The 18756-nt window shown below is 35.1% G+C and overlaps 1 protein-coding gene across 1 annotated transcript in view; it reads right to left on the reverse strand.

Moving 5' to 3' along the window:
- LOC118182251 (oncostatin-M-specific receptor subunit beta-like) overlaps positions 1-18756 on the reverse strand; it is a 47312-nt gene that overhangs the window by 12741 nt on the left and 15815 nt on the right. Inside the window, exons 4-5 of the mRNA XM_035351571.2 lie at positions 12213-12373; positions 304-466 (exon numbers count right to left, since the gene is read on the reverse strand). Of these exons, the coding sequence (XP_035207462.1) occupies positions 304-466; positions 12213-12373 (324 nt within the window). The remainder of the gene's footprint in view (positions 1-303; positions 467-12212; positions 12374-18756) is intronic.

Raw genomic sequence — 18756 nt, forward strand, 5'->3', positions numbered from 1 at the left:
CGTGATAAGTAATCATATACATTTCTGTTGTCTTTTCTCAATTCACCACATCAACTTTCAGTTTTCGACGAAATTAAGGTGTGGAAATATAGGGAAGAACAAGGCATATCAAAGAGAACATTTAAAACGCAAAATTTTTAGGTAAAATATTTTTGTAAATACAATAAAAATCGTCTACAAAAAGCATGCGAAGAGCCTCTCTGCTACTACTATAAACGCATACAGGCAGTTAGTCCTTTTAAGCGAAGTAATAAAAAGTCAGAAAGAATATATTTAGGCATGTAATAAACTAAATATGAGTACCGTCGGGAAGTGTTCTCACAGGAACAGTCAAGTAAGAACTCCACATGAATTCACTGTCCGAAACATATTTGGAACGAACTTCAAATTCGTACTTCGTATACGGTCTCAAACGACTATATTTTACAAAACCTCCTGCTACTTCTGGAAAGAAAGCTCTTGCTTCCTGAAATATAAATCAGCAGTTAGATCTCGAATTAATTTAAGTAAAGTTACAAAAAATATAGCTTAAAGTTTCTTACAAAATTACAAACGAAAACAAAAAGTACTGAATCATAGCTGCATAACGACTATTTTACTTGCTTATGGGAAAGCACTCGAGGGTTATCTGCCTAAGGGGAAGGATGCTTTCGTGGAGGACTTTCAAAATGAAACTGGCTCGTATACACGTTACGCTGAGATACGAACCCCAGACCGGACTACCAAAGTTCAGCGGCTTTACCGCTCTGCTGTTGGTGGGCTCATTCTGCATAGTAATATTCACAGAAATATTAAATTAGAATACTAAAATTACCCTAATAGTTGTTTTCGTAAAAATCTTGCATTGCACCGCTCGGTCGAGACAATGCTTTGAAAAAACGTTAGAAAAATTCGCTGTGGTAATTTTTAATCTACGATGAAGATAAATTTCATTTAATACTTACATTCTAATAAATTATTTAAAAGTAACTTTTAGTCTATATTGTGGATCTGAGTATATAAAATGCTAGAAAAATTCCCACACCTTGCACAGAAACTCAAAAAAAGGACAGTTCTATGTCTCCCGTTATAAAGGAGCAATTGTGGAAATTTAACTTGCGTTTTCCATCTCTCAAAAGCACGACTTAGGATATATATATATTAGATTTATATATAGCATTACTCCAACATAGGTATTTTGATACAAAATTGGACTTTGTCAGAAATAACATACTAATTTTTTTTCATATTTCGATTCCAAGACGAAAATTATACCATGCGAAAGTGTCAAGTTTTGTAAAAATCGCACGAGTAGTTTCAGAAAAATTAGCTCTTAAAATTTAGCTCCTACATGTTAATTTAATTTGGTATATATATTTATTGATATCTTTATTAAACTTACTTGAATCTTCCTTTCGCATTTCGAAATTTAGGTTTATTCTAAATAAAATTCGCAGATTTTTTTTAAAATTTATTTTCAAAATTTGCATTTTAAAATAATTTTTCGAAAAAATTTCTACATAACCTGTAAAATTTTTTTCATCATCTTGAAGTAGATGCATTTTTAAGCATACCTGCAAAATATTAGCTTTTTATTCAAAATTTCGTAAGATACGTGAATTTGCATAATTGTGCGTTTCGAAATTTGGCATATTTGTTATGAGCGATAAAACGGCAAAGTGTGATTTCGCACTTTGTTAAAATTATTTGAAAGAATGAATGATGCACCTTTTTTCCCGCTCATGCACAGCGAGGGTTGCCATAAATTAAAAATTCCGCCAAGTGAATTATTCTTGGCGCAAAACGAAAAAATGCGCCAAGGTAATTTTTAATTTCTGCATAAATATCTCACCAAAAATTAAAAAATTTAATATCTAGACATAATTTGAGTCGTAGAATCGAAATACGGAAAAGCAAGATGGGTATGTAATTTCAGAAAAAGTCCGATTTGGGTTAAAATACCTATATTAGAATAACGCTATATATAAATCTTTCGAGGCATTGTAAATGCAAGTTAAAGTTTTGACAATCGGTCCAATAGAATGAGAGATACAGAACTGTCTCGTTTTTCGTGCTTGGTGTACTACCTTTTCTTACATATTAAAGAAACATTTCTAGTTAAGTTATAATTTAAAATAAGGTAGAGAATTTTAATTTCAAGCAAATCGATAGATATATCGTTATAGCAAATCGATAGATATATCGTTATAGCCTTTTCTTACAGAAAATTTATTGTATTTACAGGATACCTAGGTCTGTTAAAAAGTGTTTCATATCGCGTGAATACTAGCACAACTCGAAGTTTTTGAGACAACCGTGTTTAAAGTTTTCATTAGTTACGAAATACGAGAATTTCACACTTTAAACTGAAAAGTAAGCATTACTGAAAACGCTTCATAGGAGTTCTGTTAATAACTAAAATTTAAAATTAACAGTAATAAATTTTATTAAATTGTCATTTTTTAACATTATGTTGAACTATACTTTTACTCGAAATCCTGTAACGTTATGTTGAACCACTGAGTCAAATCTCCAGTAGGAAGTTCATGACATACAATAAAAAAGTTAAGTGACAAGAAAATAACTACGTTACAACATTGTCACTTAAGCTACAAAATTGTATTCTTTTGTTTCGATGTGACATCATTAATCTCTACATATAATAAAAGAAAGAGTCTATGTGTGTGTGTCTTTTGCTTGCGCGTAAACTAACAGACCCACGGCTACGAAATTTGGTACATAGGTGCATCTAGACAAGAGCCAGTGTACCTCGAAGCGATTTTTTTTAAATTCGAATTCTAATTTTTTTTATTTTACGTTTTGTGACGAAATCGCGTCATTTTGATACATAATGGGCTATAGCAAAGCGAGATTTTACACACTCCGTTTTCACATCGTCATGAAACGTAGGCACTTTGCCATTTTACGAACTTAAAATAAATTTAGTGTTTCAATAAATCGATTAAATACGAATTTATTTAACAAAGCGAGCTTAACACCTTTTCAACGGGATTTTTTCTGAAAAAGTTTGTTAAAAAATGTACAGTTTATTTTTCTTTGATTTTTGGAAACGTTAAACTTCTATCCTTGCGACTGTTTTACAAAAAAAATTTTGGAAAGATGATAATATTTTGCATTTTTAAAAAATTTTAAATGAAACTTCCGAGTACACTTCTCACATCTTTAAAAATAAGATTTTGGCAACAATTTTCCTTTCTTATTGTTGATAGATTTTTGCTGAAATCGCATCATTTTGAATAGTTTCATTCTTTTAGAAATTTGGGTTTGGCAACAATTTTTCATCGTATTTATCACGTCACTGTTCTTAAGAGATTGGCATATTTCATGGTCTTTTTTATATAATACATTTTTTTTTTGATAAAGTTGTTTACCATTGCAGTAACAAATAAATGCTAAAATATACATAGATGAAGTTCTTGATCCTAATGTGAAGTCATTTAAAGGTGTAATCCGTGAATACCTTCTTCCTAATCGACAATAATACTTGTCCCCATTGTGCTGCACTAGTGATTGCTTAGCTTGAGAAATGCATGTGATTTGCACTAGGGTACCAATGCGGTCCTTATCTACAGGAGCTTAAAGGCTGCAAATTCATTTTGTTACCGCAGTAAACCCAGGACGTACATAAAGAAACCGATTTCTCTTAACAGGCCCAAATTTCACAATGAATTTTAGAATTAAAGTATTGTTACGAATTTGATATTTAAAAAGCTAATGTTAGTTCAATTATAAATTAAATGGTTTTATTTCTCGCGCAGTGCAGCGCGTGACGAATATTAAAAGAAAGCTAAGCCGGAAAAATTAAAAATACAAGAGCGCGTGCGTTAAATAAATAAATCTCTTTTTGAAATCTAGAAAGTACTGGAAAATTCTAGCGCGTGATTTTAAAATCTTATAAAAGGAGGAAAACGTCTCAGTTCGTAGTAGTTGCTTGCTTAGTTTGTTGTTGTTTAGAAAACTGCTCTTGTTGATTGTAGCGAATTCGCGGATTAGCGTTCTTTAGCTGTTTTGAATTACGTTCTATTGGATATTTGAGTAGTTAAAAGATAACTACTGTGAGATATTGTAATACTGCATGATAATTTGAGAAAATTTAAGCATTTTTGTTGTGATAATAATAAATTTTTGTTCATTTTTTTATCGGACTTGTGCATTCATTTCATAACGAACCCGTACGCACGCAACAATTTTTGGTGTCAGAAGTGGGATTTGAATGCCAATAACAAGAGCGATGGAAGAACAATTGAGACAACTCATTACTGCTTTTGCTGCTTTCCAAGAAAAGATCTAAGCTGGCCAAACATCTTTTAAAGAAGAAATTAAAGAGAAAATGGATGCTGGTCAAAGGTCCGTTAAAGAAGAAATGAAATTGGGCCAGGAATCCGTTAAGGAAGAGATGAAATCCCTTAAAAATGAGATGAAAGCAGGTCAGGACGAAATGAAAAGAGAAATTACCTGCGTAATAGAAAATAAATTTGAGGCTATGGAAGACAGAATAGACGCGGTTGAAACTAAAGTTGGACATATAGAAGAGAGGGTTTCTGCCGTCGAACAACAAATTGATGATAGGGTTTCTGCTGCCGTCGCCAAAGACGTTGACAGCCTAAAGAAGTGCATAGCGACGGTAGGAAACAATTCTGAAGGTTTCAAATTTTTATCGATGCCTGCTCGTTTCGTTCTGAAACTATCTACATACGATGGGAAGACCTCCTGGCAGGTGTATAGGACACAATTTTCTATCGTTGCGGATGCGAATGGGTGGGATTCGCAAGCTAAGGCCTGTCATCTCGCCGCTTCTCTGAGAGCAGACGCAGCGGATATCCTGCAGACGCTTCCCGAAAATCAAAGGCTAGATTTCGAAGCTCTATCCGACGCATTGGAGCTGCGCTTCGGCGAGAAATGTTTAAAAGACTACAGCAGGCTCCAATTAAAATCTCGTCAACAGAAGCCTACCGAAACACTTCAGGAGCTCGCCGCGGATGTTGAAAGGCTGTCCCATCTCGCCTTTTCGGAATGCCCGACAGAAACAAGGGAAATCCTGTCCTTACAATACTTTATCGACGGCATCCGAGATACTGAAATACAGAAAGCTCTTCGAATGGCAGATGTAAAGGACATAAAAAGCGCTCTGTTGTACGCCATGAAGTTCGAGGCAGCCCAGCAAGCAACTAGTAGAGATCGCTACCCAGTTAGAGCTGTGCGAGTCCATGAGCCAGTGGATCAACTGATGGCTCGTTTAGATGATTTAGCCAGACAAGTCGAAGATTTGATACGGAGTAGGAGCGAGAAGAAAGTGGCTATAAGGTGTTGGAGATGTGGTAGTGAAGGTCACCTAAGACGGAATTGCAGAACACCCCAGGGTACGGAATATAAAGCAGATGATTTTACCAGACAAGTCAGTGGCTTGAGACGGAACAGAAGTGAAAAGAAACTAATTCTAAAGTGCTGGAACTGCGGAGTTGAAGGCCACATACGCAGAAACTGCAGAACACCCCGAGGTACGGAAAATAAGACCATTTCCCAGCAACAACGCAGTAAACAAATTAGTGACCATATCGAGGAACGGAGGTTGCCAGATAGTGAAAAACCTTGTTTTAAAGCTCTTAAAATTTATACAGTGAGTGGCAACAATAACGGACTGTCCATCAATGGGAATATCGATGGAGTTCCTTGCAGTATGATCATTGACACAGGAGCTAATGTTACCATCATTAGGAAAGATTTAGCTGAACAGTTTAAAGATAAACTTATTTGGACGCCATCCTGTGTTACCCTTCAGACTGCGTCTGGTGATAAGATCGACATAGCTGGGAAGTTAAACGTGAAAATCACGTTTGGAAGTGCCGCCTACCATCACACGGCATATGTGGCAGATATTACAGATCCATGCATACTCGGATTGGACTTTTTAAGGAAATACAATTTTTCCTTAGACTTGAAAAACAAAAAACTGCTTTCAGGATCTGAAGACATGACTATCCATCCTAAGAAGGGATCCTCACCTGGAAATGCCGACGCTTTGTCCGAAAGAACCAGCTCGAGAAACAGCCGAAATCATGCTAGGGTCGAAAAGAAACACCAGACTACCAGCTATTCTCCATCTCAGATGCTCTTCGGTCGAGACCTTCGTCTGCCTTGTGACCGCCTGTTTCATCGCCTGAGGAACACATCCAAGATGTCAAGGCCCGTTTTGAAGTGATGCACCGTTCCGCACGAAAGCGAGTGAACTTGGCGACGGAGAAAGTGAAGACCAGATACAACACGAGAGCTGCTGGACATAGATCCAACGAAGGAGACAAGGTGTGGTTGTGGAACCCGATTCGACGAAAAGGAGTCAGGCCTGATTTACAGTCACCTTGGGATGGTTCGCACACAATCCTAAACAGGCTAAATGACGTCATAGTTCGGATCCGTGAGTCTTCGAACTCTTACGACAGGTTAGCTCATTACTATGGCCATAGTACGTAATGTAAATAATTGTAAATAGTATCAGAACATGGTCCTTTTCGTTTATAAATGTGTATTTAGTATTTGATTTGTTTTATGTATTGCATTTATTGTTCATGTTGTTTATTATAGTAATGTAATGCTTATTAATGCATTTATGCCACAGTTGTAAGTTTAGCTTCCTGTCCAGGGATTGTACTGCCCGGGACGTGCAGTCCTTGGAAAGGGGGCAGTGTTACGAATTTGCTATTTAAAAAGCTAATGTTAGTTCAATTATAAATTAAATGGTTTTATTTCTCGCGCAGTGCAGCGCGTGACGAATATTAAAAGAAAGCTAAGCCGGAAAAATTAAAAATACAAGATCGCGTGCGTTAAATAAATAAATATCTCTTTTTGAAATCTAGAAAGTACTGGAAAATTCTAGCGCGTGATTTTAAAATCTTATAAAAGGAGGAAAACATCTCAGTTCGTAGTAGTTGCTTGCTTAGTTTGTTGTTTAGAAAACTGCTCTTGTTGATTGTAGCGAATTCGCGGATTAGCGTTCTTTAGCTGTTTTGAATTACGTTCTATTGGATATTTGAGTAGTTAAAAGATAACTACTGTGAGATATTGTAATACTGCATGATAATTTGAGAAAATTTAAGCATTTTTGTTGTGATAATAATAAATTTTTGTTCATTTTTTTATCGGACTTGTGCATTCATTTCATAACGAACCCGTACGCACGCAACAGTATAGTAACTTAAATTTTAATAGTTAAAATGGTAACCAATTTTTAATTTAATATTTTTTATGCGTGCATATCTATTACAAATATGCCAGCAGGTTATGGAAATGGCAAAATATACATTTAATATTTCTAATGAGAAACTAAAAAATAATTATTGTAAAATGCAGCGGTGGTACCGAGTTTTTTCGTTTAGATGGTTCGCTTTAGTCAAAAAGTTGAGAACCGCTGTTCTAGCTCATCAAATATCTTTTTGGACAATGCGAAAGTTTTGTTGTAAGCTTGCTGGAAGGATTGCAAACTTTTCCTTGTCTAGAGGCTTATACTCTGGCAGTTTTAAAAATCTTTTAAAATTAGTAATCCAATGTTTTTCTGTATTAAGAACAGAAATGTCGTTGAAGTGTAATATTATTGAGAGCATTTACAATAACATTGATATTTCTGATCTGGGATATCCTATGAATCAATAGACGTCATGTCCCACTTTTAAGATTTTGAAAGGATTGGGCCTTTTCAGAGCCGTTCTAGGTTTGATTTGGTTTGTATAACTATTGTGCAGAACTCGAGGGCTGTCTGCCTAAAAGAGGGATGCCTTCTTGGTGGACGCTTTAAGGGAAATGGCTTGTATACACGTTACACGCGGGGAAAACCACAAGATCACTCATGCAGCCAGCCCGTTTATTGGGTTGGTTAGTTAGAGTTTTTGGCACAAAACCCATGGGGGCTATATTGCGGCAAACAAAAGGTTGTGTATTTTGAAAACTTCGGATAATAAAGACAAAAAAGCATGCACCATTCAGTGCATACTCACGAGTCCCGTTCTTTGGGATTCGACCCTCGGACCAAATTGCCAGCATTAAGCGACTTTACCTCTCGATCACTGGCGAGATCCTTCCTCTTTCGGAAGAATATTTGTTTAAGAAAGATTCATTTTCGATAACAGTATTCGCTAAATTTTATTAGAATTATGAAACAGTCTGCGTTTTGCCCGTAAAGATATTTCTTTGAAACTAAAAAATCGTTTTATCATTGAACTTTTGAGCTAGTAAAATGAGTTTGCATTCACAGAATTCTTCCAAGCATTGGACATCTTCGAAAGTAAAACTGCTTAAAAAAGATTAATTATAAAAAAGAAATAACTATTTTGATTTAAATTGAGGAATCATGGCTGCAAGTATTTAACTCAAATATTCTTGATTACTTAGGGTAGGAGATAAACGCAACAGACACTCAAATACAAATGAAAGAAACCGATTTCTAATCACATACATTCCGCAAGAGATGAAGAGGAAGAATGACTGTTGTTTACATTAGCTGTACATAAGTCATGCGATCTCTGAGGTCATCTGAATTGTTTGTTTACATTAGCTGTGCATAAGTCACGTGATCTCTAATGTCATCAGAATGTCTCCATGGGCCTTATAAGAGATAGACTAACCCAGTGGGAGGGGCGTGCGTCACCGACATGTCGGCAAGAAAGAGTTGGGACGATCTGGTTTACTTTAACACTGAAACCTATGGCGTTTGTATCACAACTCTTTAATTATTAAATGTGATATGTTGTATAGTGATGAGATTATGAAAGTCAGTTTTTTTAAATAGGATTTTAATATATCTCATTAAAGCACTTTTTACTGCATTTCGCGCATTTTTTTCACGCGTAATTCTTGTACAAATATCTTTACTCTGGTAAAATGATAAAAACTCTAAGCACAAATTTTATGGTGTGGTGTGTGGTGTATTTAATTATGGCAAAGCACACTAGGGCTATCTGCCTAAGGGGAGGGATGCCTTTCGTGGAGGACTTTCTAACGGAAACTGGCTCGTATACACGTTACACATGGGGAAAACCACGAAAACGCCCATGCAGCCAGCCCGTTCGCGGGATTCGAACCTCGGACCGAACTACCAGTGTTCAGCGTCTTTACCGCTCGGCCGCTGGTGGGCCTCACAAATTTTATGAACTTAATTTTGCGTACAAATAAAGTAAAAATAAATAAGATCTGATAATTTTTTGTAATTTAATAACCATTTTCAGGCACTTATTTTCAAAACTATAATAACATTACAAAACAATCATTTATTTGATTATATGATCATTAAATTATTAACATTAAAGTGAAATTATTTATTTTAGTAATTTATAAAATTCGAAGCATAAAATTTTCTGAGTGTAATGAAGGGGGGGAAAGGGTAAAATAAAATCTAGAAGCACTCAGATTTTATATTACGCCCAAAAGGAACCTTTTTTTAACGTTTTGGGCGTTACCTATATTTATTGAATATCATGTTCTTCGCCCGTAAACCACGTACATTTGAAAACAGCATAATATCTTTAGAATTTCCGCACTGGAGATAAAACTTATTTTCCGTACAGTGCTCGCTCTGAACTCGTTGAGTTTGTTAATCAAAAATCCGTTAAAGTTTTACAAAATATGAAATAGATTAAAACAAATTCGAAATTCGGCCGTCGAGATGCCCATGTTCGGGTGGAGGATTACATTTAAAATTTGATGGCTCTAAATACTGTCGTTTTTGTCACAGTGCGAGAAACATATGTAGCACCCCTTTGCGTTAATAAATTAAATTAACATTAAATAAAAAAAAGTCTTATGCAGAACTAAAAATTAATTTTAAAAAATGATCACTATAAAATTCAAGCAAAGTTAATTACGGTTAAATACAAGTTTAATATTAGAATTAAATGTATAAAAAATTTTTAAGTAGTGAAGTGTTTATCACTATGATGTATTATGAAATATAATTGAAATAAAATTCCTTTATAGAAATTGTGCTATAATACTCATCTTTAGTTTTAAAAAAGCACAATTTAGAATTTTAAACAAAACTTTCAAAAATTCGTTTTTAAATATTTTAATTTTTTTCGTATTTACACCAATAAAAAGCATAAACATTGCAAGAGAAAATTGCTTGTTTGAAATTTTCTATTAGTTCAGATTTAAAATTTTATTTTCTAAAAGAAGTAGTTACAAATTTTCTTACAGCATAGGAAAAGCTAAAAAATATCCAGCCCTGAAAGCATGCAATAGCTTTATAATTTATTTGGAACGTTAATTATGCTGGATAAATATGGTAAATTTTTAAAAATCGATCTCAATTTCAAAAATAAAAATACGTAGAAATTCTAATTTGTGAAAGGAGGCACTACAACCAGCTTTTTCTTGACAATTATACGCGCTGCAATAGGCAACTCCTGTTAAATTTCTGGAAGTCGTCCCTACTGCTCGGATGTGATCAAGGTGACAACCGGGAACGCCTCAGACGCGGGAGAAAATCCATTTGGGTTAGTCTATTTCTTATAAGGTCCATGAATGCATCTCATTTCTTTGTAAACCGATACATTTGTGGCATATTGCGTCACGCGTCTTATCGCGTATTAACCTATTAACTGCCATGATCCCCGTTTGGGAATGTCTTAGTGCTGAAATTTGGTAACTTTAATTAGGTTGGCAACAATGGTTACTTGTTTACATTTTTTCTAAACATTTCAAGCTTTTTCACGTATTGCTGAGTAGTAGTCGTTAAATGAATGAGCTGAAGAGTATTATTTCTGAGAAAAAGTAAACTTTATGCGAGTGTCAAGATTTCAACATTTTCAAAACGCCAGTATGTCATTATGTACATCATTTCCAACTCCTCTGTACTGTCGTGTTCTCTAAAGGTTTTAGAATATATTTACTAACTATTAATTGTCAAAGCGAATTTTACTTTCCGGCGAGGGCTGCTTGAATGTCGATCCTCACATGACAGATTCCTTCTATATTCTATTTATATTCCAATTTCGAGTCTGTCAATCTATACACCCAGAAATAAACGTAAATTGAGAGAAAAGAAATTGGAAGTCAGTGGGTTAAAATAACAAACCAATTTTTTTGCACATCATCATGCATATGTTACGGTGAAACACCGAAATCTGGAGAATGTCGACTTTCACCGGTGAATGTCAACAAATATTTTCCAAATACTCTTATTTCTGACTTACACCGGTCAATGTCGACATTCACCATGTACTAATGGTGAATGTTGAACATATAACAATATAATATTTTCTTCTCCGTAATTCAGTCGCGAATAAACGCACTTCAAACTTGAAATAAGAACTTAAGAACATGAGAACCTAAAACACACAATACATTCAAAATGAGAAAGGAAAATAATAGAAGTTAAAAACTTAATTATACAGTACGTTCTAAAGGAGAAAATAAAATAACAGTAATAAAAAACTTACTAAATTATGTGACTCAAATCTTATTTATTGCAACAACTTAAACTATTATGGCACTTTATGACCTCTCTTTTCGACTTTCACCAGAGCATATCTGTGATTGTCGACATACACCGGTGAGGGTCCGAATATACAAGAATGTAGTGAAATATTCGGTCTTTTAACCGACGTATTTGGTGAATGTTGATATTCTCCGGTGAAAGTCGGCATTCTCCAATTTCGGTCTTTCACGATAACACATATACAAATAAGCACGTACACAGTAACTTAATGCAGATAATGATAAATTATTTTAACTGTTTGGTTTGTTTTCTGTGTTCATGGCAAAGCACTAGAGAGCTACTTACCTAAGAAGACGGATGTTTTGGTGGAGGACTTTCTAAGGGACTATTCACCCTAAAGAAAGATTAAATTTCTTAATGACTAATATGCACTTTACACATTGGGAAAAACCTATGAGAAGGCCCACGCAGCGAGCCCATTCGTCGCAATTGGAAACCTGACCTGAATTACCAGTGTTCAGCAACTTTACCGCTCACCCTTTGGTGAGCCAATAAATTATGGTAACAAATTTACCATAGTTTCTCATACTTCGTGGATAATTTAAGCCTGTATTCAACATATTTAAAGCTTTATGCAGCATATGGCAAACTTCCATCAATTACAAGAGGTTACGCATTCGCAACGTGTAAAGTTCTTAAATATCATTAAAGAAATTAGAGTGCATGCATTATTTCTGTACAACTCAACTAATATATCTAAGCAGATAGATATTTTAAAGTACATACGTACCCTAAAAGATTTTGGATCTGCAGCCAATCTGTAACCGACTGTATATTCAATTCCAGATGGAACTGCAAGGTATTGCATATTTGAAGGAGAACTCCAGTTAAACACTAGGGAAGTAGCGGTGACTTTGCTAAAAGTTGCATTTAACGGAGCATTTGGTTTCACTATAAAAATTTTAAACAGTTTTAAGATTTGTGTGAATTAAAACATCTGAAAAAGAACAAAATTGGAATTACACTATCAGACGGATGATGTGATAAAACTACAGTACCACCGTTTCAAGAATAAAGTTTCGACATGCTCAGATTTTTGCAATAACAATGCATTGAGTTTTGAATAATACAATACACATATTAATCTAACTTAATAAAGAACATCAAGAGCAAGTTCATATGCAAGAAAATTCTTCTATTCAGATTCACGTATTTTCTTCATACTGGCGAAGATATTAACTGCCAGAAAGACTTTATTGAAGGCAGTACAGGTATTGTCCACTTCCTGTAGTAAGCTTTGTGTGGAATACTTTGCAGTTTAAGTAGACGAAGATTAGTTGTTGCAGTCCGAGAGACGACCAAAATAAACATTCCCGTGTAAATCCGAAATCTTTCGATATTGCGATACTTTAATTGCTATGTGAATTTGTTTTATTTCATCATTTCAAAGCATGCAAGAGTTATCTGCTTATAAAGAGAGATGCCTTCGTGGAGTAATTTCGGTACTGTTCTATTATCGGGACCGGATTCAGAAATGTGTGTATATTTGCATTTGTGTATGGATGTACGTCTTCAAATACGCATGTATATATGTACATACGTATGTGTGTACATATACACATATACGCACATACATGCGTACTTACTTGCATAAGTACATTTCTAAATTCGGTTCCGATAATAGAAGAGTACCGGAATTTCTAAGGGAAAGAATTGCCTTGTGTCCATGTTGCACATAGGAAAAAAGTAACGAGCAGACATGAAGGGCGTTGGATGCATATCTTCATGTATGCATGTAATATATGTACGTATGTATGTGTGTACGCATATACATACATTTCTGAAATCGGTTTCGATAACAGAAGAGTACCGTACTCTCTAAGGGAAATTGCGTCGTGTCCATGTTGCCACACGGGGGAAAAAACAACGATAACGAACACATGCAGCTAGGGCGTTCGCCTGGACTTCAATACAGGTCGGGCTTCAAGTGTTCAGCGACATTACCGCTGGGCCGTTATTAGGCTGAGGAAATCCATTATGATATTCTGTAGAATGTACAGTTCTCTAAATTTAGCCAGTTTACAAGTACAGAGAAGTTGTGCAGTTCAAGGAATCCTAAAGCATAAACGATCATTTTTCAATGAACTTTTCATGAGTAAACTAGAAGACATAACAACTTATACTTTCATTAAAAAGTAAAAAATATTTGAAGGATTAAAATTAATTTGTGATAAACAAAGGACAGACTTTTGAAATTTGGTGAACCACCGAGAAGAGCGTTTATATCAAAAACATACTAGTACCTTGAAAAAAATAAGTTATTTTAAAGTCATATCTTTCTCTGCAGACTTCATCATTGAAAAATACGAAGGAGAATCTAACCGTGACTGGATTTTCCAAAATTCATCACTCGTGCTAGAACCAGACATAAGAAGTTGAGTTATATTTTCAGCAAGAACTGGATTCACGTCGACTCGGGCAAAACCTGGAAAGCTACTGGTTGGAAACTGTACCCAGGTAGTCTTGGCCACTGGGATATAAGATCAGTCTTCAAAGGAGTAGAACCATTGCTGGCGATGGCTGGTTCGGGTTCGACAGGAACCGTATGGTTATTGTCTTGTCCGGTTTCGTTGGTTGTGGTGGAGCTATATAGCGAGATATACGTAGTTGTCCGGAGGAAACCACACTCGTCGGTAAAGTCGGCGCTTTCGGCGAGCCTTTAGACTGCTTGAGTGTTCCAGTGAGCGCCTGGAGCCTCAAAACTGCATATTCATATCCTTCCCCCCCCTGGGGGCGGGCGCCTGGAACGACGTGTGTGTACTGTGACGTAATGTTAACAGGCCGGATTGGTGACCAATGTTTAAGTGACTTAGTTCTGCTTGTCCGGGATCGAGGCCCCTTTTGATGGGAAGATTTCTTAGATTCCCTCCAGGTCGGGGACGTGGAACGTGAGTTGCTGAGTATGGTTGTCGACTCGGCTTATGCTTGGCTCGACAACTGGTTAGCGGTCCCTTGGATCGCCAATTCATTCAGACCTATAACTGTGTTAGGGCAGCCACGTGCTAGGTCTGGGAGCCCCTTCCTCTTAGCGCACTGTGTTTGAGAGGAAGCAACAATTGTACCCGTGCTTAAAACATTACCTCCCAATTTTGGTAGTCACGGATGAAAATCGTTAAGTGGCGTATTTGTGAAAACAGTATAATCAGCACAAATCAGCTCAGGAACTAGTTGGAAAGTAGAATGCTATGTTTCTACAACATTGAGTTTTATTTCTTGCATCTAAAAATCGTACTGTGACAGAGTGAACAAAGGAACATTTCAGACGATCAGTTTTCACAGACACTGCACAATACACAGACACTGTTTTCCGATACATAATTAAGATTCAAATCTTTGTTTGGATTAAGATTTCAAAACTCTGATGGTGTAATTAAATACTATAATCAGCCTTCAATAACCTGCACAAATTACATGAATTGTTGAAGTTTGAGAAGTTAATATTACTATTGCACACGTTTTTCTCAGAAATAAATGTTTTCGTTTTCATCTGAAGTATTTGAGAAAAAGATAGTTGGTTTGGTTTCTTGAAAGCCTCGAGGGCTATCTGCCTAGCGGAAGGATGCCTTCGTAGAGGACTTTCTAAGGGAAACTGGCTCGTATACACATGGAGAAAATCACTGAAATGCACCTGCAGCCAGCTCGTTCACGGGATTCGAATCTCGGACCGAACTACCGTGTTCAACGACTTTACCGCTTGGCCGCTGGTGTCCCAAGAACAAGACTGAAGATTTGAGGGAAACGAATAAAACCTAGAAGCGATAGTCGTAATTTCTTCCAAATGATTTATTTGAATTCTTTCTTGCTTTATTTTATGGTGCAAACTCAAGAATTTTTATGCGCATAGTTTCCTTGTCGCTTAAGGAACCCTTTTCCCATTTTTTTTTTTAAATTGTTTGAAATGCTAACACTTGTTACGAACCGAAGTTGAGCTCTAAATAAAACAGACTTCAATTATTAAATCTATCAGTCTCTTTTTCAGTTATCTTAACAGCGTGATATTCACGATGAAATTCTTTCACTCCGTTTTTTTTTTTTAATGGCCGAGCGCTTTATTCAATAGCCATTAGCTTTGCGCCACTACAAGGGCCAGAAGTGGTGCCATTTCATTATGGAAGCACTTAACAGGTAGCCACTGTTGCATCCTATAAAGAGACGGACAGTTACAACCATGCCTTCTCCGGGATTCGAACCCGGGCCCATCACTACAACAGTCAGGGTCACTAACGACTATTTTTATAAAGAATTGGATACATGTAATTGAATAAATACCATTTTTTAGAATATGTGCTTTATATTGTTGGAATACCAGTCAATTTGTATAGACTGGAATTGTATAACAAATCTGTAGTTTTGCATAATTTAGAATTGTATTGAAAAAAAATTAATTAGTTTTCTTTCCTTTTTCTTATCATCTGAGAGCCAAGTTATTATTTACAAAACATTTGCTTCTGGGGATAATAGTAAAATACTGTACATATTACAATGAACTTCCCAACTGCCATTTCGTGATTGCTTTGTGGATAACTGCGACACAGTGTGCAAATTGCTATGGACACACATAATGAGGTGTGCAAACTGTTAAGGACACGAAGTTATGATGTACCGAAATGGACAAGTATTTACGTGAACAATGAACTTAACAAAAGTGCACTTCGAATTTATCAAAAGTTAACTTGGAATCTAGTTTCTATGAACATGGAATAGTCTATACAACATCATATACTTTGGACTACGGAACTATCAATTGCCTGAACTGATATTGCTGGCCTACTCTGTGGATAACTGCAACAATAATACGGACACACATCATTAGGTGTGTAACTGATAAGAACAGGAAGTTATGACGCATGAAAGAAGACAGACTTAAAAACTGGTTAATATACATACTCCACAACATAGATCCTATCCATGACAAAGTAATAATTGATTGCATTTATTTTTCATACGGATTATTATGCAACAATTATTGTATAGATGACATTGTCAATTTAGCATTGTAATATTAGTATCATTGATTCAGCGAGACCTTTAACTCAATGTAATATCTGTTAATTTGAAATGGAAGAAATATAATTTTTCAATAAAGCTTTGAGTTCTTCTAATTAATGGCGAGCAGCAAACATCCAACCCAATTTTTTTAAATTAAATAAACAGCTAAAGTAAAGTGGTAAAGGAAGTAACACCCACAGATGTTCAGCAATCTATTTTCTTCAAAAACGTTTTGATACTCTACTAAACATTCACACAATTATCTCTTCATGCCAGAAGTATATACCACCGACCTGCAACATTAAGACCAAAACATAATTTCGAGTTTTTATTTTTGCAATAAAATTGCAAAATTAAGAACTCAAAACATTCTGGCTGTTTGATTTAAAATAAAATCTAAAAAATAATATAAATTAGTACATTGGTGATGTTTTACCGTTAACATTATCTTTTGTTTACTTTCTGTTCCGTGTGAAAAACGTTCAGCTTTTTCTACTCTTTTAGTGACTTTCACTAAAAAGAGATTTGCTTTGAGTATAAAATTTCCAAATAGTGGCGATATAAATGTTAGAGAATTTTTTTTTACACCTTTAACAAAGAATGTTACACTGTTACAAAGAATATTACATTTTAGAGATTTTGATGTAAAGTACTCGGTATAAAATTTCGTTACGGTTACAGTATAGTTATTATAAAGGATTTTGACGCTAAAAGTTTTGACAAATTAAAGCACTGTTATAGAATATTTTAGCAAGAGTAATGCAAAGTTGCTGAGCAGAGTTGTTAGTCGATAATTTTGGCATAAGTTCCGAGATTCTGAGAAAGAAATTTGCGAATTTTGAAAAAATTAAACAGTTGAGAAATTATTTAACAAAATCAAATAATGTTATAAAAATGAAACTAGTAAAATAACGAACTAAATAATAAACAAATAATAAAAAATAATAAAATATTACAAAAGTAAAACTATTATTAAGTTTACAAGCCACTTTTGTGACTTCTATCGACATTAATAGCTAAAAATTAGATTGTCGCTGTTTATAATAAGATAGTTCATTAGAGCCTGAAGCTTCTGGAAAGATTTATTCCTAAAAATCTGCTGAAACCACCATTCACGTGCATTGTTTGTTTGCTGTTGTCCAAAAATGTAGATCTTTGCATATTAGACGCTGAAAAAGTAGTGATCCAATGCACCTGATAAGGTAAAAATGCATCTGTCTGTTAATGTAGCCCAATAAGTAGGCCACGAAAAGGTCCACGAGCTATCAGGAGATAAGACGTTGCATTATTTGTAGTGTCTAATTCATGCGAGAGAAAGGATAAGAAGTTAAATGTTCTTCCTGTGACCATAAAAATTTCTATTGTGACATAAGATCCTTTTTCTAAATGAGTAAATTACGCTGTCACAGTGTACCAGAAGATCAAGTAGAATAAGAACGAGTTCTGTGGCAGCCTGTTTTAATTAAGCGAATTGGTGCGAGAGGATGTTAAATATGTGTTAGCTGTCGTGCCCGTGCGTCCGAGTTTTCAGTTAAAGTTCAAAAAACTAATTTTTGTTATACCTGAAATGTAGAATATTAATATGCCAACTTTGAAGTGATTGGTACGATACCGAAATATTTAAGAAGCCTTAGGCAACTAATATCAAACGTAATTTGTAAGAAATTTAGCATGAATAATAAAAGCCAACGTGGTACTCTTCTGTTATCAGGACCGAATTCAGAAGTTTATGTATGCACACACAGATACATATGCATGTACATATATACATTTGCGTACAGTAACACGTCCATATATACATACATTACTGCACCTGGCACTGAAAACAGAACAGTAGTTTTCGACAAACTGGGGATATACATACATTTCTGCACCTGGCACTGAAAACAGAACCGTAGTTTTCGACAAACTGGGGGCTTTAAATTCCTATTATTTTGTCTTCATTCTATTAATTTTCTAATTATATTATTAGCGTCTATTAATTCTATTTAATATTCTAAGCTATTATTTTGTCTTCATTCTATTAATGTACAATTGTTAACAATTAAGCGAAACTTTCAAATGATTACACGTTAGTGCCTAATGTCAGCTTAGCTTTTAAACAGGATTTAGTATTTTTCAATGTTAAAAAGTTGATTACTTATGTTATAGTCCACCAAACTGCTTTTCATGTACTACAAAAAAATTCATAAGTATCTAACATTTTTTAAAAACACATGGTGAAAGTTATGTTAGTTGCTCAAGACAAAGCAAGTGAGGGCTTGAGAGAAAGAAAGCTCTTAAAA

This window comes from Stegodyphus dumicola, chromosome 3 (genome assembly GCF_044657685.1).
Source record: "Stegodyphus dumicola isolate Sdum_Otavi_A_Nest chromosome 3, ASM4465768v1".
In the NCBI taxonomy this organism is placed as follows: Eukaryota; Metazoa; Arthropoda; class Arachnida; order Araneae; family Eresidae; genus Stegodyphus; species Stegodyphus dumicola.